The sequence below is a fragment of the Dreissena polymorpha genome, chromosome 1, assembly GCF_020536995.1.
Source record: "Dreissena polymorpha isolate Duluth1 chromosome 1, UMN_Dpol_1.0, whole genome shotgun sequence".
Taxonomy (NCBI): Eukaryota; Metazoa; Mollusca; class Bivalvia; order Myida; family Dreissenidae; genus Dreissena; species Dreissena polymorpha.
This window is the reverse complement of record NC_068355.1, coordinates 166,262,774-166,285,398: the sequence shown is the minus strand read 5'-3', so window position 1 is coordinate 166,285,398 and position 22,625 is coordinate 166,262,774. Positions and strand designations below refer to the sequence as shown.

Below are 22,625 nucleotides of genomic sequence, written 5' to 3'. Positions count from 1 at the left end.
ATTGAGCCCCTATCAGCACTTGCCATGTTAGCGACTGGGTTCAGGTTTCCATCCCCGGTCTGAACACTAGCAACGTAAGCGTCGAATCCCAGTTTCGAGTCCCGAAGCACTCTCTTCATAAAAGAGTGGTCCATGGTTTTTGGATTTGAACCCGGGACTAAGGGTGTCACCTTTAAACGGTCGCGTTTTGTGTTTTGCTCAAAAACGTTTACAAAAACAGTAAACGTTTATACGACAGTCAATATCAATATAATAAATATCGGGGTGCAAATAACGTAGCCGAATAGCCGAACAAAGTATATAAATGACGAACTGCAAAATCTGGGTACTTGCGGTAAATCCGGGCTTAGCCTACCGAATTCGGCAGTAATTTATTTCTGATTGGTTAGCGGATGGCACAGACATAAACGGAAACTAACGGAAAATCTTCGCTACTTTCCGACTTGGCAACGAAACAGTGCATATGCCACCATCTTGAATTATTTTTAGTGATTGATTAGCAAAGTAAAACACTGCAGTAGCATGTTGAAAAACATTATTTTAACCAAATTATATTGATTACGTTTTTGCTAGTTAACTGGTTTTTCATTTTCTGCGGTCAAACGATATGCACATTGTATTTCATGTGCAAAATACGTGCTTTTTTTTCGGATTGTCGTTTTTGGAAACAGTATTTTTCATCGATTTTACATTTTTTTTGACGTTCTTTAAATTGTGTTTATAGAATGAAGAATACACATGTGGTGATACGGATGGTCTATTTTATAATATATTATGGATTCAATATGACGTCATTGCCGGAATGGGATATGCAGTTATGCACTGAATATTACTTCCGGAAATAATTACTATTTTCAGTTTGGAAATGCGATGGTATTTATGCTTTTTAAACGGACATAGGGATATTGTTTAAACGGTAACGTTTCGTTTATTTAATTTCGTTTATAAACATTTAGAAAAATCTGTAACCCTTCTTGTAAAGGGCGATTGCTCTGACTGGGGCTCGATCCCGGGAACCATTGCTCACGAGGCGAGTGCTAGATGCCTAGGTTTTTGATGGTCCCTGGGTTCGCATCACGGTATGAGCACTAGTCCTTAAAGCTAATTAGGAGTTTTTGACGGTCACAGGGTTCAAATCACGGTACAAGCACTAGCCCTGAATGCTTTGAATCTCTAGATCGAGCCTGGGTTTGAGCCCCTATAAGCGACGGCTTGAATTCTGACGTGAGAATTTGCACCAACAGTGACAGGTCCCGGGTTTGAGCCCCAGTCTGAGTACTAGCCCTGAAAGCTATGGATGCCGGGTTCAAGCCTGTGTCTTACCACTTGCCCAGTAAGGGAAGGATCCCGATTGCGAACCTCAGTCTGAACGTTCGCACCGAAAGCTACCGATTCACACAGGGACTCAAACCAAACAGCCGTCGCTAACATATCATACTGAGCACTCGCCTTCTAAGCCACCGGTTGCCAAAATGGGCACTAGTTCTGTAAGCAACATTTCCTGGTTTTGAGTCCCGGAATAAGAGCTTGCCTCGCAAGCGATGGGTGTTGGATTTGAGCGCCGGTCTGAGCACTAGCCCTGTAAGCTATAAATCCCGTATTTTTTGGGTCAAGAGCTAAGACAAGGACTTGGATCAGGGTCCGTTCACTTAAAAATGGTAAGTACTTAAACCGGGATTTGAGCCCGGGGCCCATAGCATACAGGGTGAGTGCTCAGGCAGGGCCTCCAAACCGGGACCTATTACGTAGGGTGCGAATACTCAGACTGGGGTCCCAGTGGCTTACAGGGAAAGTCCTTAGACTGGGGCTTAAACCCAAAGACCCATCGTTTAAAAAGGGAGCTATCAGGCCTGGATTCAAAACTGGAATCTGTTGCTTATATAGCTAGTTTTCACACCAGGGTTCGAACCCTGAACCCAGTCGCTAACTTGGCGACTGCTCAGATAGAGGCTCAAATCTGGAATCCATGGCTTACATTGCAAGTGCTCAGACAGGGCTCGAACCGGGGATCTATAGCTAACAGGGATAGTGCTCAGACTGGCGCTCGAACCCGAGCACCTAGTAGTATAAGGGGTACTAATTGTCATAAAACGGTAAAGATGAAACAGTCGATCTGATTGGTTAAACTTAAAGTAGTGGCCTCAACTTAGTTAGTTGGTCCCACAAGTTATTTAGTTTAGACAACAACTAATAAGTTGTGGGAACAAGTTATGAAGTTGTCGCCACAAGTTTCTACGCTGAGGCCTCAACTTAATAAGTTGTTCCCACAAGTTGTTAAGTTGAATGAATAACTCAATAAGTTAAATGAACAAATTACTAAGTTTAGGCCACAACTTAATAAGTTTTGGGAACAAGTTATGAAGTTGTGGCCACAAGTTAGTAAGCTGAGGTCTCAACTTAATAAGTAGTGGGGACAACATACTTAGTTGTTTCCACAAGTTATTTTAAAAGTTGTTTCCACAAGTTATTAAGTTGAAGCCACAACTTATGAAGTTGTTCCCACAAGTTACTAAGTTGAAGCCAAAATATAAATAAAGAATTGCGGTTGTCACCTCTGTGCCACCTTGTAAAACAAGAAAACACACATTGCTTTCCTATATCTTATGGAAAACAGTGGAATAATTTATTCTATTGAAACAAAATCTATTACAATTACCTGTCCAATTTGCTGAAACAATGCAAGTCTAAATGACGAAGATACATTTTACAGCAGATTTATTAACTTGACGTCAAATTAATTCCATACGAACATACTCCATCATGACACACTTTTAAAAATGTTAAAAATAATTTTTATTTCATTTTGTGCAAGAAATATTTAACAAAAATACGTCTCCTGAAAACTTGTGTTTTTGTAAGTTCGGTATTTTAAATTGGGACCATCAATACCTTACAGATGATGAGTGAATGCTTTCAACGCTTTGAGCTGATTTTTTGTTCATGAGTCTACCTAAGTGACCTACAGCTAAAGTGTGAAATTCATTCTGGTCCATTGATTTTTGGGGAAGTTATGGGCCTAGGACTAAAAATTTTCAATATAATATCTGTTTTCCGGAGGTTTTTTACAAAACACTATCAGATATTGAGCTGTTTTTTGTATGTGCGTCTACCTACATGACCTACAGATGCAGTGTGAAATTTGTTGCGGTCCATTGATTCTTGGCGAAGTTATGGGCCTTGGAATTATATTTTTTCTATAATAACTGTTTTCCAGAGGGTTTTTTTACGCAACGCTTTCAGATATTGAGCTCATTTTTGGTATGTGAGCTACAGACGAAGTGTGAAACTTGTTCCAAATCATTGATTTTTGACAAAGGAATGGGCCTTGTTTTTTTATAACTGAATCATTGTCTTTTTTGAAACAATGACAAAATTGATAAGTTACATGATGTGTTTACAAGCTATGATGGAGATGTATTGTGAAAATAATGAGAAATGAAAGTCTTGTACAATAATAGTTACTCTGTTGCAAACACAACAAAAGTTAAAAAAAAATTGCCACTTAAACTATTGTAGTGGAGTATTGTGGTTAGTGAATTGTCTGGTTAGACTTTAAAATTATGCATTCCTCCCCTGCAAGCTACATAGATCCAAGCATTCTGGTTCTCAGCTTTAAGGACGTTGTGCCAACAACTAATGGCCTCAACTCCGCGAGAGCATCCAGAGCCAATGTGCTTTGGGATGTACGATAGTATTGAGATTGCGGTTGGCCCTGTGGTCCAGAAGACCACTTCACTCGAGTCTGTCACTGGGGAGGCAATCACTGACAGTGTCCAACAGATGAAAAGATGGTTGGAGCAATCAGAGCTATATTCTACTATTGTCACCAAGCCTACCATTGATGCTGTCACTGACCTGCCTGTTCTAGAAGAGCTTGACACCCTGCCAACTGTAAAAAAATAGCCAATGCTATTGATTCTATGATCTGTGGCAAAGCCCCAGGAAGTGACAGCATCCCACCTGCGGCCATCAAATATGGAAAGACCATCCTACTTCAGCCACTGCAGAATCTTCTGCTCTTGTACTGGGAGGAAGGTTCAGTACCAAAACACATGCGAGATGCCACCACAGTACCCATAACTATACAAGAACAAGGGAGACCAGAGTGACTGCAATACCTACAGAGGATCTCTTTTCTGAGAGTGGTTGGTCAGGTCGTTGCTGGCATCCTTCTAAAGGGATTCCAGACCCTTGCAGCATGAACCTACCCTGAGTTCCAGTGTGGCTTCCGCGCCAGCTGATCCACCACCGACATGATCTTCACAATACGACAGCTCCAAGAAAAGTGCAGAGAACAGAGTATGCCTCTTAACTTGGCCTTTATCTATCTTACCAAGGTTTTCGACTTTGGACTGTTGGACACCCCCAAAGCTGGGCACCACGGACTATGGTGGTATCCCTCCATAAAGACATGAAAGGAACTGTTTTTGACAGGTCATCCTCTGAGCCATTCCTCATTAGTAGTGGCATCAAGCAATTCTGCTTGATTGCACCTACTGTGATTGGCATCTTCTTCTCGCTGCTGCTGAAGTATGTCTTTGACCCTTCAACTGATGGCATCTACCTCCGCACCAGGTCTGACTGAACGCTGTTCAACCTGGCTCACTTAAGAGCCAGAACAAAAGTGACTATCAGAGAGATGCTGTTATCAACTATGCTATGTTTGCTACGCATACAGAGGAGGCCCTCTAGAGACTAATAGGCCTCTTTGCTTCTGCATGCTCATACTTTGTGCTAACTGTAAACCTAAAAAAGACAAATATCATGGGCCAGGATGTCAGCAACGTACCCTGCATCAATCACTAGGACCCCGTCCATTGATACTGAGCCCTGCAATTGCATCAGAAAGGCTTCAGTTACCATGGCCTGAATTGCGAAGAGAGTCAGGGAGAACAAGCTGCTGTCGGAGAAGACCAAAGTCATAGTATGTCCCGCACAGTGACATTCTGGAAGGTGCTAAGATCCCAAGCATGTTTGACTTTTTCACCCAACGTCGCTTCCGCTTGCTTGGTCGTGTGCTCAAAATGGTGGATGGACGTCTACCAAAAGATGTCATGTATGAAGCCTGCAAAATGCACACTCTGCCATTCGTTGGGCTGCAAGCCACTTTGTGTGCTTGACTCGTAACAAGGACTTCCATCCTTGCATTGGCCTGCTTAGCCACAGACACAGCAGGCATTGGCCCCAGAAGTGACAAAGAGTGCATCAGCATAGTCTCTCGAGACTCAGCTCTGCCAACACCAACACCAACACTTACTCTTGGTTGATGGTACTCAGTACTTGGAGAGAAAGTTCTTGTTTAATATATAATTCCCTCAGGTGAAATGCATATGAAGTGAGCATTATATATATGAACAACTTTGAAAAATGTAACTTTAGTTCATTCCCTTGAAGTTTTGTTTTTTTGGAAACCTGCAAGGGGTATAAGAGGGAAGTAATTTGAAAAGTTGATAATGGACAATGTCACAAACAACTTAGATGACCAATTTCATTAGGCAAAGGCAAAACTCACCACGAGCTTTTTGTTTTAGAATGTTTCTATAATTTTTTTATCCCAACAAATATTTTGTAAATGAAAATCTAAGAGTAACATTTCATTTTTTATCTTTGCAAAAAAGAGTTAAGTCATATAATAAGCTACTATTTACCTATTATCATTTTAAAAGCATTTATCACTGTTACATATTACATACTTGTATTTGTATGCCTGCGTTCCTCTCTGCTGAAGCATATTTAGAAGAAATGGCTGTGTTTCCCTTTGTTGAAGCAACATTTGAAGAATTGCTTTTTCTCAGAAGGGAGTTCCCAGTTGCACTTTTTCCATGGCCAGGAAGTCCAAGGAGAAGAATTCTTAGATCTAACAATACAGAAACATACTGATTTATATTAATGAAAATTCAAACTTGTGGCCCAGGATTGCCAGTAAGAGATTTATTACTGATTCCAAAATAATATACAGGAACATAAAAAGAAGCTACACAAAAGCTACATACCAAATGCAATATTCTTTTAGTACGTTTATGACCTCAATGGATCTTTGAACGTATTGTATCAATGACCATGACCAAAGTTATAGGTCCAGACGAACTTTCATGCTTCCAACATTATTATTCCAAATTACCAGAAATTATGTTGCATACAAGTTCATTGATCAATTGTTAAAACTAGTAATAATTCAATGTCAAAGGTCAAGATTTTTTTAATCTGCTCTGTAACATATTATTACCGGTATTACTTTGAGTTTGAATTTATTTTTTTTTGACACCAATTGATATTTTTAATTGATATTATGTACCAATTTTTAAAATAATAATTGGCATAACAAAGGGATCACATTGTCCATCTTGCCATCAGGGGCACATCTTACCAACTATACAAGGTATCAACTTGAATATTCATATTCAGATAGATTTCATGAGGGGGAGTGCAATGTACAAGAATCATAACTCTTGCTTTTATTGTTGCACATTTATTTTATAGTTATTTTTCAAGCATAATTGTTGTCTTGGGCATATTAAACAAATTAAAGAAGAGGTATTAACATGAAAATACATAGGTACGACGCTAACATTGAGGTGAAATTAAGTGCACAAGAACAGTACCTCTTGCACCCATAATGGAACAGTCATGGGCCTTTATTAACCTACATAATATAAGTTTTCTGGGGCTTTACTCATCCTGACAAAAAAGATATGCTTAACACATTTTCCTTTCTAAACTTAATTAATAAAACCAGTTTTTTAATACCAAAGTAGAAATGTTTTCTGAAAAACCAGCATGCAGGGAGAAGGAGTTATGGCAGGCTTGATAGTTACAGCTCTAATTATGTATAAAACAATTATGATGACATTAGATAAGCCTGTTCCAAAACTTAGGTAGCTTCACTTGTTTGATGTTTCATAGTCAATTTGTAAGTAAATATTATTCATACTATACCAGGTTAAATTGATTTTGAATTTGCAAAATGACACGAGTCAGTCACGCTAGCTCAAGGTCAAGGTCATACTTTGAAGTGAAACATTTCAGCTTCTATTCTTGTGTCTGCTTATATCTCCTACACCAATTGATGGATTTTCATTAAACTTGTCTGCAATGTTAAGGTTATTGAGATGATGTGCAGAAGGCATTAGACAGGCACGCCTGCTCAAGGTCAGGGTTATAATTATTTATTTTTAAACAGGTTTTTAATATAGTTGAAAATGCTTGTTATTACATTAGGGTATTTCTAGCGGATGGGAGGCATCAATCAGGTGGTTCCCAGTCAATAACTTTAGTTTGCAAAGACCCATCTTGATGGAAACTGCAATAAAGTGTGTTTCAATGAAGACTTTATATTGGGATAGTATTTAACACCAGTCTGGTCATGGTAAATGTCTCTGTTATCAGATATCAGATATTAAAATTAACTAAATTTGCTCTTCAAAAGTTAACACGTGGCTATTGAAACAACTCGCAAAAGGCAAATCGTAATGCATTTTATGAAGAATTGAAAGATCAGCTGTGCAATTGCACGAGTTTCTAAGCTCTTTTGGGCAGTCCATGTTGAGGGTCTTGTGTTTCCAATATTTGCCTCGTTACTCTAGTGGTATTTGCTCAATCCTAATGAAACTTCGTCAGAATGTTATGTTGACAATACATAGGCCATGCTCAAATCTGGAACAAGTTTGGCCATAAATGGGGTCACTAAGTCAAAAAGAAGAAACAGCTTGGTCATGACATATTTGCCCAAACAACATGAAACTTCTTTAAAACATTGTTCAATAAAATCTCGGCTCATTTCCAAAATGATTCCTGAATAATTAAAAAGAAAATGGCCACCACATCATGGGCAGTTTTCTTTATATGGTATAGTCAAATATGTGAATACTCAAGAAAAGACTTGTTTTCCCGCTTCAATATGAAACTTGTTAAAAAAACAGTTGTTCTAATGAGATCTCAAAGTGGTCAAGGTGAGCTATTCTGGCCAGTCTTTGTCTCTAATCAAAGTTCAAGGCAACAAACCAAGGTCAAATATTAAAATAATTAATTCATTAGACCCTTTTCACAATAAGCCACAATCGATAAGAGCGCGAAGTCATGTGACTCGCAGGATTCCAGAACGGGGCTGAACGTGTTTCCATTTCTTATAAAGCCTCGCAACGCTGCATCTTATTTCAAACCCTTCACTCTTTTAAACATTTGGTGACGTAATTATATTGTCAACACAATATGATATTTCCAGAATTAGTTGATTAGTTGATATATTTATATCCAATTTTAAGTGTTAATACATTAAATAAATGTTTTTCATTTAAACACTTGCTTTCATTTAATTGTTTGCACACATTTTGACACTCTTCGTTTGAAAATGTGTATCGCGATGTTTAATCAAAGATCTATCAATACTGTTTATTGACTACCCGGACATTCGTTTCTGCATTATTTTCACAATGGGGTCAATGGTTTATACATTATTTTGACAGGCCGAACATTCATTCCAAAGTGATTTTGACAGCCCAATATTGGTTCCAACATTATATTGATACCCCGGACATTGATTCTTGCTTTTATAGGAACAAACATCTGGTCTGTCCGGGTTGTCAAAATAAAGTAGGAACGAATGTCAGGGTAGTCAAAACAATGTTGGAAAAAATGCCCGCTCTGTCAAAATTTGCATAGGAATGATTGTCCGTTGGAATAAATGTTCAGAAACCTAATAAAGTGCTTAATAGCTATGCATTTTAAATATTTGTATTTATTTAATACTAAACAATTAAAGTATTTATCAGGAAGCAGTAAAATAAAACTCCTTCATTACATAGTCATATAAAGAGTGTACGTTAGTATACGGAACTACATAACTTAAAGAAGCTTTTAAGGTGATCACAACAGGGTAAGATAATGTTTCCGAAAAAAGTACAAACAATAGCGATTGTTAATATAAAGAATATAAATGTAGCAGTCATAATCACTTGTAAAGATATCTATATGCATGAATAAACAGTTCAGTTTGCACTACATCCGTTGTTGTCACTTTATTATGCCCCCCTTCGAAGAAGAGGGTATATATTGTTTTTGCACATGTCGGTCCGTCTGTACGTCCGTCTGTCCGTACGTATGTCTGTCCGTCCACCAGATGGTTTCCGGATGATAACTCAAGAACACTTAGGCCTAGGATCATGAAACTTCATAGGTACATTGATCTTAACTTGCAGATGACCCCTATTGATTTTGAGGTCACTAGGTCAAAGGTCAAGGTCACGGTGACCGGAAATAGTAAAATGGTTTCCGGATGATAACTCAAGAATTCTTATGCCTAGGATCATGAAACTTCCTAGGTACATTGATTATGACTCGCAGATGACCCCTATTGATTTTCAGGTCACTAGGTCAAAGGTCAAGGTCACGGTGACCCGAAATAGTAAAATGGTTTCCGGATGATAACTCAAGAACGCTTATGCCTAGGATCATGAAACTTCATAGGTACATTGATCATGACTCGCAGACGACCCCTATTGATTTTCAGGTCACTAGGTCAAAGGTCAAGGTCACGGTGACCCGAAATAGTAAAATGGTTTCTGGATGATAACTCAAGAACACTTATGCCTAGGATCATGAAACTGCATAGGTACATTGATCATGACTCGCAGATGACCCCTATTGATGTTCAGGTCACTAGGTCAAAGGTCAAGGTCACGGTGACTCAACTTAGAAAAATAGTTTCCGGATGATAACTCAAGAACGCTTACGACTAGGATCATGAAACTTCATAGGTACATTGATCATGACTGGCAGATGACCCCTATTGACTTTCAGGTCACTAGGTCAAAGTCACAGTGACTTGACACAGTAAAATGGTTTCCGGATGATAACTCAAAAAAGCTTACGCCTAGGATCATGAAACTTCATAGGTACATTGATCATGACTCACAGATGACCCCTATTGATTTTCAGGTCACTAGGTCAAAGGTCAAGGTCACAGTGCCAAAAAACGTATTCACACAATGGCTGCCACTACAACTGACAGCCCATATGGGGGGCATGCATGTTTTACAAACAGCCCTTGTATGTACTGGTGTCGTGGGGTCTATCTACCAGGGCTAGCACTATCCCAAAATTTCTTTGAGCCAACCAGTTTTTATGCCCCCCTTCGAAGAAGAGGGGGTTTATTGTTTTGCTCATGTCGGTCCGTCCACAAGATGGTTTCCCGATGATAACTCAAGAACGCTTAGGCCTAGGATCATGAAACTTTATAGGTACATTGATCATGACTGTCAGATGACCCCTATTGATTTTCAGGTCACTAAGTCAAAGGTCAAGGTCACAGTGACGCGAAATAGTAAAATGGTTTCCGGATGATAACTCAAGAATTTATGCTTAGGCCTAGGATCATGAAACTTTATAGGTACATTGATCATGACTGGCAGATGACCCCTATTGATTTTCTGGTCACTAGGTCAAAGGTCAAGGTCACAGTGACTTGAAACAGTAAAATGGTTTCCGGATGATAACTCAAGAATGCTTACGCCTAGGATCATGAAACTTCATAGGAACATTGATCACGACTGGCAGATGACCCCTATTGATTTTCAGGTCACTAGGTCAAAGGTCAAGGTCACAGTGACTCAAAATGGTAAAATGGTTTCCGGATGATAACTCAAGAATGCTTACACCTAGGATCATGAAACTTCATAGGTTCATTGATCATGACTGGCAGATGACCCCTGTTGATTTTCAGGTCACTAGGTCAAAGGTCAAGGTCACAGTGAAAAAAAACATATTCACACAATGGCTGCCACTACAACTGACAGCCCATATGGGGGGCATGCATGTTTTACAAACAGCCCTTGTTTAAATACTGGAAATTATTCACTGTGAAAGAAAATTTATTCAATTTAAAAGAAAATTTAAATAACATTAAAATAGTTTCATGTACTGAACCTTTTATAATGCTTTGTCTTATGGTTGATGCAACCATACACTTTGGATAATCCATGAAAACTTAAAAAAAACACAAAACACACATTCCATTGAGAATTATTTTAATATAATATATATATTATGACTATGTTTTGTATTACCGTAATGACTCTAAGTTTTGGGAAACACTTAAAAATAATTATTTATTTTTCTGTCCGAAAATTTAGATACGGAAAATATTCAAAAATTACCCGTGTCCGAAAATTTAGAGACAAAAATTAAATGTCCGAAAAGTATAATTATATTGAAATAAAAGCAATAAATCAATGCACAATAGTGTTTCTACTTTGAAATAAATACAGCTTCACAGCTTTGCTAACTCTTGCCTAAAATTATACAGAACAAAAAAGTAAAAATATTAAACATACTGCCTCCTTAATAGGAAGATATCATTTAAAATGCTGTTGCGTGAAGCGATTGTTTTTCGACCAGTATACATGGTTATTTACCCAATTGCGCAAATGTTATGGTCCATTGCCCTCAGGCATGTGTCTGTACCAGGTTTTATGACCTGAATTGGTTTGTAAAAATCCATGATCGAAGTGTCAAAAGATAAGCGAATACACTGCCGAAATCTGGTAAAGTAGCTCTGTAAAATATACCGAAAATTTAGAGTCATTAATGATAGACAAAAACGCGCATGTCCGAAAATTAAGTGCAATTATCGATGTTTTGTCTTAAGACCACATATACTCTGGGTAACTTGTATTTTTATGAAGATAATTTTATAAATATACACTTATGGTACTAAATATTATGTCGATGAATTATTTTGGAGGTATTAGAATGTTTATATTATAATTACTTATCAATGTATTGACTAAACACATGCCTGTATGCATATGTTTGACGCAATTGTAAACACTATCAGTGCTCATTAAAATCCCAAATATAAATGATAACAATCAACTGGTATATTATAATTGATATTCTCTGCCAAAAAAAGTTACACGTTCAGCCTCGTTCTGAAATTCCACTCGTCACGTGATATCTAAAATTAGCAACAGCTGTAGTATTGTGAAACTGGTCTATTGAGAATAAACAAATATTGAAGGGAGTTTCTTTATGACAGTTGCATTCTTGTTCATTTCAATAGATTTATACAAGTTGCTACAATTTTCATTGGTTTTAAACATGTGCTAAGTAACTTGTCAAAATAAATATAATTAACAGGCACACAGAAAAAAAATGAAATTGATGAAATTCAATCAGGTCAGTGATATGGATCCAGTATCGCCCTCTATTTAATGTACTTAACATGTTGAAAATAATGTGAATGGGAAATATGACTTTCTAATAGTAATTACCTTCTTTTGCTCGCACAGATCCCAAACCACGGACATGATTCATATAAAAGTCTTGAGCGTTTTGGGCTATCTCTCTTGTTAATTTGTTTTGAAAGTAGGGTTTTTTTGCTTTGGCATTGGCCTCATCAACTGCAGTCAAAATATTCCAAACCATTTCTTCTTTTTTCTCTTTGGAGATATATTCATTGTTGTCAATGAAGAGTATTTTTCCATTACAGCGCTTTTTAAGCTCTATAAATGACTTAAGTGCTGGATCTTCAGTCTTACTCTCCCCGATATTTGTGTATGCTTTCATTTTTGCTTCTGAATCTATGTGAGTCAAGATGACAAATGCGTATTCATCAACGCCTTTTCCAAAAAATTTGAAGAAAGTGTCCACAGTTTGGACTATCTCTTTAGAAAACCGATCTGGTTTCTGTACTAAGCAGACAGCATTGAAGCCAGGCAATGTCAGCCCTACGCAATGGCCTATTGCTTGATACACATATTCGTCACTTTGGGATGTGTCAAAAAATCCAGGAGTGTCCACAACTTCTAATCTTCTTCCAAATCTTTGTCGTGCCTGCAATAAATTGGTAACTATTATATGAGTTTTTATCAACATGCACATGAAACTAAAGAACAACTTAGCAGACAATACACCATTTAATTTATCAATGATCGAGGTTTCTTTTAGCGGTGGGGCTTGACCCTTTAGTTTGTGTTTGTCTGGAGAAGTTTTGTGAGCTAAAAGATTGTAGAGAAATTATAATTGGCAGAAAAGGAAGGTAAAAAAATAATCTTGTTATTCGACATGCCTTTTCCGTCAACATATCAGACTTGCAAAGTTTAAGTACTGGTCATGTACGTAATTCCGGCCTGTACGTAAAAAATCGGCCACCTGTGTAAAATCATTTTCATGATCTTAACGCACATATTTTGTTTTTATTTAGAAAAATCAACATGAAAACCATCCCCACTCTCAATATTTTGCAAATGTAAGAACCATATCACTGTAATCTTTTGTGTTTAAATGTCACAAATATAGCAGGATATATTCGGCTCATGGGGAAAGTGATGTCATCATTAGTTGCAACAATTATATAGAGCTAAGTCGGGTAATTTCGACACCCTAAGAGTAAAATTTGATTTAGTCCTGATGTGTCGAAATTACCCTCCAAGTGCCAAACTTAACGAAAAACACCGTTTTGACTTGTTGATATTTGCTAACGAACGTTATTATCGTTGCCGGCATAACTCAAAACTTCGAGCGATTTAACTAAATGCAGCTGAGTGTAATTTCGACAGTAAGCGGCTAATTTCGACAATTAGCGGCTAATTTCGACACTTGTCTTTGTATTAATTTTCAACAACTGTTTTAATCAGTTATTTGCAGTGTATCTCTCAATTAATAGAATTTCACGATCTCTTTAATGTCTAGTGTTACTTAGGCTCGATTGGTCATTGTCGGCTCGGGTACTGCTAACATTTACCCCGGGAACATTGAAGTATACTTACATGTACCCCGGGTACGGTAAATATACTAAAACGTACCCGGTCGAAATTAGACTGTACCCGAGTTTTATTCCCGCCCCAAATCAGATGTCGTAAAACGCGCTACCGATTACCCTTATTACGAAACAAACTTCTATTATTTCTAATTCTATTTTTTATAAACTGAATCAACATGCTTTTTGAGTTTGGGTTCCGATAATATAGAGGCAATTTAACAGAAAATTGACATTAATATAAACATAATTAATCTTAAAAAAATAGCCGACGACGACCGATTTAGCGTAAAAATTCCCGGGTAGGTTTTAGTATATTTACCGTACCCTGTGGTATAGTAAGTATACTTAAGCGTACCCGGGGTACATGTAAGTAGTACCCGAGCCGACAATGACCATTCGATTGTTAATAAGGTTGTGGTGGTTTAGTGGATGTGGTGTCCGCCTAGCGATCAGGAGAGAGTGTTTCAATAAGTCGTAGGCTTTCCATGCAGTGGAGCTTAAATAAATAGGATTATACTAAACTAGTGTTAATTTGCAAATCAGAAAATTATAAATAAATTGTATTTAGAGATCGTATTATGCTCCCACTTGACTCAATATACAGTACAAACACCGTGTACTTAAACAAACGCCACTCGCCGCAATGTTCATCTCACTGTTAGCTTACCAATATGAACCCCGCGATGGGTATTCAGATCAAATGTCGCGGGGGCTGTTTGCCATAGACGAACACCGCGAATCACCGCGGACCCATAATATCTACCGCGGTGTTCATCGTGTTCGCTACATATAATTGAACATAAACGTATTGAATTGATCCCTTTCATTTAAAAGTGATAATGAATAAATAAATTCTATTTTTATGTACACGCTGGTCGAAAGGATGTGATAAGTATTTAAAATATATTGGCGACAATAAAACGCCTCCAATACATATGTGTCAACTGTATCTATCGAATACCTGCAACTTCTCCCATCTTTATCCATTTATACTCGATAATCCCATATACGCCCGATTTCCGTTTTTAAAGCAAATTATGTGAGGGTAATATAGACGATAAGAGTGCTCAAAAATGTCATGTTGTGAATTTCAACTAAAGTTAAAATATCTCGCGAAATATTTGGTATTGCGATTAAGAGTTAATAGTATTGATCATCTAAAAGCATTATTCACGTTTCCGACGTTATGTACTGTACAAATTTAAGTGCATACGTGTGCACATACATATAATATCTACATGTAGTACACATGTTTATGATTTTCTTTTCTACGTGTACATTTAAAACGCCTGAATGACTCTCGCAGACAGGTGTTTACGGTGGTTTCGCAGCATCCGCGGTGATCACAGTTGATCCAATTAACGATATAATTAAGTAAAAAAATTAATACATTTTCATTAATGAATTACCTTCACAATCTTTAAAAAGCTCTAATTTTATGTAATCTGCTTGACAAGATACAGAGAGAGCTAAATATAATATTCAATAAGCTGCGTCAACCATTTAAAGAGTAATTCTATTTAACAAATCTATCTTTCCATATGCGCTGGGAATGCTTGAAAACATTTGGAGTGTCGAAATTACCCACCATCGTATAATATCGGAGGATAATTTCGACACCCCACAAATCATAGTTTAACAAACGCTTGGCACTATTCCAACACAAATACAAGGTCAAGTGAAACAAATTTTATACTAGAACTTGTACAAATGCCAGAAATACAGCGAAAATCCTGAAGGGACGTAATTGACAATTATGTAATCTCCCTTAGCGAAGCTCATAACGCTATAAAAATTCTCTAAGTAATACAATGTACGTATTTTAAATGACTCACTTACATGCAATCAGCGAGACGTTTGATAGAGAGATGTTATCTGGTGACGTCACAACACCAACTACGTCACATTTTACAACGAAATCATACGGGATGATGATGATTTAAGACAGGTCTGATAAATATTGTGAAAAGTGTCGAAATTAGACGACTGTCTGAATTTTGTGTGTATTTGAGATTTATTTACAGGTCGTCCAGCGTCTTCTCGACTACAGATGTATCGACCTGCCGTGACATTACCAGAATTACCGGATTACTGAATTACCAGACATTGCGCTACATATAAGAAACACATATATTTGATAAAATTATTTTTATTTTATCTAATAAACTTTAATTAAAGTTTTACCAATTAATTGTACAAAAACTTATATTCAAAACATACAAATCAGAACCTAAATATAAATTTTTAATATATGAATTACCTCCCTTTATAAGAATATTACTAGATTACATGTTTTAATATTATATATAAGCGTTTACTAATAATCAACACTGAAGTCAACTTTTCAAACAAAATGTGTTCACTTTTTTAGCTATGTTTGAAAAAATTTATTAAACACATTAAAAACAAATATTTTGTTATGAATTAGCAGTTTCCCATTGTTTATATTTATTAAAGGGTCCTTTTCACAGATCTTGGCATTTTTTAACATATTCATTAAATGCTTTATATTGATAAATGTAAACATTGGATCGTAAAAGCTCCAGTAAAAAATCTAGAATAAAATTAAAAAAAGGAAAAGAACATTGCCCGGAGCAGGTTTCGAACCAGTGACCCCTGGAGTCCTGAAGTAAAAACGCTTTAGCCTACTGAGCTATTCCGCCGAGTACACATACTAGACGTATTTTATACCTTATATAAGCAATCTTCGTAGTTTCACAAAATTTAACGACAAAAACAGAACTCTCCAAATTATTCAATCGTTTCGCGTTGCAACGCTTTATAATTTTTAGGTTTTAAAATCGTCAAAAGATGCATATAATGGCTATATTAGACCATGGTAAATGTTCAGTATTACTGTTTCCTCACAAATATCATAACTAAAACGAAAATGTGCGAATCTGAAACAACTTTTTTCAATTTTGTCAATTTACCAAAGCGTGAAAAGATCCCTTTAAAATAGGTAGGGGGAGTAACTGGTATAATAATTTCGCATTTATTTTAAATTTCAAGTCAAACATTTTAATAGTATAAACATTGATCAATACTCTGAAATTGAGGACATTTGTCAAAAGATATTGCTTTGTAATTTTATCTGCAGATCAAACTGAAAAGTGGCCGATTTTTTAGGTACATTTAACCTACGAAAATGGATAGTTTACATGTCATCATTTTCTGTTCATTAAGTAACATTCACCGATCTAATTCTATTTAAATTTTCATGGTAGGTGAGTTTTGAACCCAGGATTATATATGTGAAGTTTAGTTTCAACCAGTTGCCTAACACTAAAGATTTTTCTTAAATAGTCCCAAAAGTGGCCGGAATTACGTACATGACCAATATAAAAAATGATTTGGTAGATTGAAAACCTGGGCATATAGAAGGATATACGGTAGATACTTTTCATTCTTGATTTGTATTTATACAACAACTTGATGGATCAAATGCTCAGCCATCCATGCCAGGTTTTTCTTGTGGATAACAAACATTTATAAAATAATGTACATTTGCATTATATCATAACAACAAACATTTCTTTATTAGCTTTTAAATACTGACTTAATCTGACATGGATGATGTTTTAAAATCCGATTCAATCTTGTTTTTACAGTGCATAATTCATTTTGTTATGCCCTCACCATTATGGGCATATAGAGTTTGCCCTGTCAGTGTTATCATTCAAATTCCTGCCTGGACAATGTCCAACATTAAAACCTAGCATGCTGTAGAACTTATTGCCTTCAACATTGACTGGGTTTATCCGTTTTGACGATCACAGTAATAACTGTCATGCTAAGTGTGTTCAACACACCTGGAAATAGTGTCAGGGAATGTTCTGGAAAAAAAACTTACAAGGCGGATCAATAGTTGGCCGATGTGTGTACAAAAGTGATTTATACAGGCACCTTCAAGGAGCCACCATATTTGCTGTATTAGCATAATATTATCCTTTTAACATGATTGTAATTACTTAATACAGTAGATTCCACTTAATTGATTATCGGATAATCAAATAATTCGGTTAATTGAATAGAAATTGAAAACACCAAACCATTTGCATCCCTTCCCGTTGTAAAAACTCTACATATTCTGATAGGAAATATGGCGTGTTTCAGTTAATTGAATAGCCAATTTTCTATTGCACACTATAATCCACACGTTAATCCAGCAAATAATGTCATAAATCTCCAAGGATACGCATCGTATCGACGGTTTTGGCAGACACGCTCAAATGACTGCCTTTGTTTTAATTTGACACCATGCATGTATGCAGCGTCTGTCAAGCGTCACGTGACTAACAGGTGTAGTATGCGGGCAAGTACAATGCAAACACTGGAGTCTCGGGTGTGCAGTCAGGTGCAAACTTTTGAATGCAAACTGTCGAGTTAAACACTTCAACAGTTTGTTGTCGCTTAGAAACAATTAAAGAGTGTGTTGCTGATTAGAAACAAACTGTTGACGTGTCTTGCTCGACAGTTTGCAATAGGCGATGGCATGTTACACTATATGCTCAGTTCATGTAAACCTACACAACTGTGTCATGGTAAATCATATCTAAACATGATGTTGAACAATCGAAAACGCGCACATTTGTCAAAACATCGCAGTCTTAACAGTGCTGATCATGTTTTCACAATAACCAAAATAAAATCCAGTATTGACCAGATTTTCTAGAAAATCAGTACACAGTACATTATCTGTCTGTTTCAATACTAAACTACCTGAAAGAGCGTAACGTCAAAGATACAGCATTCTCCTCGCTACAAAGTTTTCCTTCGACAGTGTATATACACCCACGCTAATTTTCGCGCGCTTTTTTTCCAGAACAATACATGAGCAATAGATGTTGCTAGCGTAAGCGTTGGGTAAGCAATAAAATAAAAATTGGAAAAATCATTACACGCACCGTTTTGTACATTGCCGAATGTTTTTCGCTAGCTTTTTGTTTGGGGCAAAGGAAATACATGTGGACGTTTTATTTAAATCTAGAAAGTGTGTTTTGGATTACAAAATTTAGTATTCTAATTTGGGAATTCAACAAAACATTTATATCATATTTATAATGGATTCAATATTTAATTCCAATATTAACTTTTTTTAAACGCTTTACGTGTCTAAACGATGTTTTGATTATGCATGAAAAGCACAATTTCCAGGAGGATTACACCCGGTTAGTGATAACATTAGAAATATAACTGATTCCGTATAATTGAATACTCCGGATAATTGAATATTCGGACGTGACAAATGGGCTATTTAATTAAGCGAAATCTACTGTATTATAATAATTAAATAAATGTTATGTATTGCCCGGGAACAGGTTGGCTTTTGACACAACAGTATTATTTCCCCTTCAAGGCTGCTATTATTTTACGTTATATTCTTTGAAGTTTGCTGATATTGCATTTTGTTGGTTCATTTGGAAAATAAATTGTTAGAAATTAAATGTTTGATTTCAAGTGCTGTCATTACAGGTCATTATGTGTTCATTAATATCCATAAATCATGCTCTGTATAGTACTTGGACATAAAAATCTTTTCAAATATAAAAGTAAAAGTTTTTTTTCTATTCATAATTATTATGTAATGTTTTTTTATTGTTCCAGTTCAGATTGTTGCCATTGCCTGCCCTTCCTTCAGAACATACATACTATTTGTCTACTCAGGTCTTCATTTGAGGATATGCGATATGTAGTAATTAAATCTGAACAGACTGCCTAACGATGGGCACATGGCATTACTATGGAAGGGAAAGACTGCCAATATTATTCATCACAAGAAATGTTGCACGTGTTGAATATTCAGCTCATTTGTTTAACAGAGCATTTTAACATTTTAATATTTGTTTTGTACAATTGTAAAGTGTACTATGTTGTATGTTCTGATTCTACAAAATGTTTAAATGTTTAAAAACAAACATGTAACTTCTTAAACTACAGATCTGAAAATGAAGATAATGTGTATATAAAGTCTACATCTTCATATACCTTATATTGAAGTCATAATAATAAATAAAAGATAATAGATCCATATGAAAGTAAGTTGATGACAAACTACATTAACATGTTGAATATTTTCTAAGTTGTACGCGATCGGTTTTAGTAATCTGCTACACTTGTCAGCATCTAACAAGTGTACACTCTACAATTGTACAAAATACAAGTTGGAGAATCACAATTCAACATTTTACAACGCATTTTCAAGTCAACCGGTGTTAGGGTACAAATTGTCATTAGTAGTAGCCAAAGGTGTTGGGCGCATGGCCAAGTCACTTAAACACTATCAATATTTCATAAAACAACATTTTCATCATTTTGACCAAAAAATATTCTGATATAATATTTATATATATACAAGGTAGGTATCTCTTGACACAGGAAAATCACCTACATCAACATTTTAAGCAATAAAGTGCCTAAATGGCAGTCAATTTTCGTAAACTACCGTAATAACTCTATGTTTTCGGACACTTAAAAATAATAAAAAATGTTCCTGTCCGAAAACTTAGATACAAAAAATATTCACAAAATACAGGTGTCCGAAAACTTAGAGTAAAAAATTTAAGTGTCCGAAAATAGCGTCAATTGTACTATCGGTAATAGCACGCGCTTGTAAAATACCATGCCTTATAGTATAAATTACAGTTATATTTGTTTGCACTGCATTTTAAATAATTTTAAATGCTTAATTTCAGGGGGGCATGCGTATACAGGAGCTTACCGCGTTTAAGTGAGAAAGTTGGAACAAAACTTCAAAGATGGTGTTGTTTTAATGTTTTTCGTGAAGGAGTAGCAGATATTTTCACCCCGTAAGCCAGCTTATATTTATATTTTTTTTAAATGAATAAGTCCTTTTGGCTCTACGGTGTTTGTGCCTTGGTTTTTTGTTTCAATACCGTAGACGTCGGAATAAAAAAGTTATTGAAGCAAAACCCTCGACAAATTTGTTGTTTAATTTCTTGACCTTCGAGATGTTGGATGTTCGAATATCATTTTCTCTCACAATAAACAGTATTTGTAAATGTTTACAGTAAAATATAACATAAATCACGATTATTTTATTATCTCGATGCGTTTTTATGTCTATTAATTAATTTAATGCCGAATTATAACGCGTTAACCCCCCTTTTTGGAACTAAACTTCCTTTTAAGCACATTTTGGGACCTGACTTCCAAATGATAAACAGCTCTTTCCTATGTTAGAAGGTTTTATGGGAAATAACTCGTGAATGAATTCCGCATTGGTGCGAATGTTTTGGAAAACATTTTCACTTGACAAAATCAAGAGTTATCTTTTTATTAATTGTTATATTATTAATTTGTATTATTATGTGTTCTATTGCGTACTTAACGCTAACATTTAGTGTGTGTAATATAAGACATTTGACGGTATTATTAGCACAGTGTAATTCTTACCTGTTTATTTTAACACATATGGACATACTTATGTTTGAATATGCATCAAACGGAATACTATGCCTACTAAACGGAATACTATGCTTACTATTTCCAGATATCAAGACGCAAGTTATATATGTCGAGGATGCCAAGATTTAAAATGGCGGCGTAACGAAGTGTGTACGGCTCTAGAAAGCGAACGGTACATGAAAACCCACCAATCAAACAAAAAATATTACGTCGAAGTACCACGCCAAACAATCACATGTACGTGCAATATAAGTGTAATGAAAAACAGAAAAGAGTAAAGCCGTTTCGATACTAGTATAAGGTTGCTGTAACCAAATACTGCCATTGTTGCGATTCGTCATACATGAAGCAATTTGGAATACCTGACACCTGCTTAGAAGATGCATATCGGTGGATGTTTTTTTATAAAAACTTAAATATTCATTGTTTATTTAATACAATGACATTTGACACGTTTTACCATAACGATACTGATACATGTATGTGACTTTTATGTGACACATTTTGTACGACCTTCTTTTAAACCAGTTCTGAGTTGGTCACTACATGTATATTATAATCGCAAAAAGTGAATTTGTAGTGGATAGAAAGATTTGTGCAAATGCAATACACGATATGATTTCAGTAGAAGTGATCAATATATACATGTATTTTTTTTCTCTTTTATACATATGTGAATAGATATTATTTAAGACTGTTGTATTGAGGGAATAAAGTACCGGTATTGGTTCACTTAGAAAGATTATTTTGTTTGTTCCTAACATTGCCTTCTAATCGTAAGTAATGTTAATATGTCAAATGCATAACGAATTCATTCCGACCCAAATCTTTTTTTATCATGTATGTAAGTGCTGACTACAATTGAAAATGTATGCAGAGACATCGTTGGAAGAAATGACGTAACACATATAATGGTTTATTTTCTTAAAAAAGTGAGAAACTAGCATCATGACATATACGGAACAAAACATGTAATTACGTAGCAATAATAGCAATTATATGTCAGACTTGTCTATGTAGAAATAATAAAATAAAACAAAAAAAAACAACACATAATACATCAGCTGTACATTTTTTTGTTTGGTTCGTTTATTTTTATTTGCTGTTTTAGTCCGGCTCTGTTGAATGACTCTCTTGCATATTCTACATTTAAACTCATGTGGTCCATGAATGGGGAATGGTATCCCAGTCCTCTGCTAATTTTAAATTCCTAATTACGTAATTTTATACTGCAACAAAAGATGCACTTATTATCGCCCTTTAACCTTCATCATCTGAAAAGACAGTAAAAGAATGGTTAAAGAAAATTTCATATCAGAATAAGGTCGACACGTCATAAAATACATTAATTAATTAAAATATTACTGAAAGGGCTGATAAACATTCTATTATCTCGTACATCAGCCAACCCACAACCCATCATCTTTTTTTTTAAATGTGC

General features: G+C 35.8%; 1 protein-coding gene across 1 annotated transcript in view; it reads right to left on the bottom strand.

The window, feature by feature from the left end:
* LOC127859543 (GTPase IMAP family member 8-like) overlaps nucleotides 1-22,625 on the bottom strand; it is a 91,323-nt gene that overhangs the window by 8,851 nt on the left and 59,847 nt on the right. The window contains exons 7-8 of the mRNA XM_052397049.1: nucleotides 12,267-12,828; nucleotides 5,694-5,857 (exon numbers count right to left, since the gene is read on the bottom strand). Of these exons, the coding sequence (XP_052253009.1) occupies nucleotides 5,694-5,857; nucleotides 12,267-12,828 (726 nt within the window). The remainder of the gene's footprint in view (nucleotides 1-5,693; nucleotides 5,858-12,266; nucleotides 12,829-22,625) is intronic.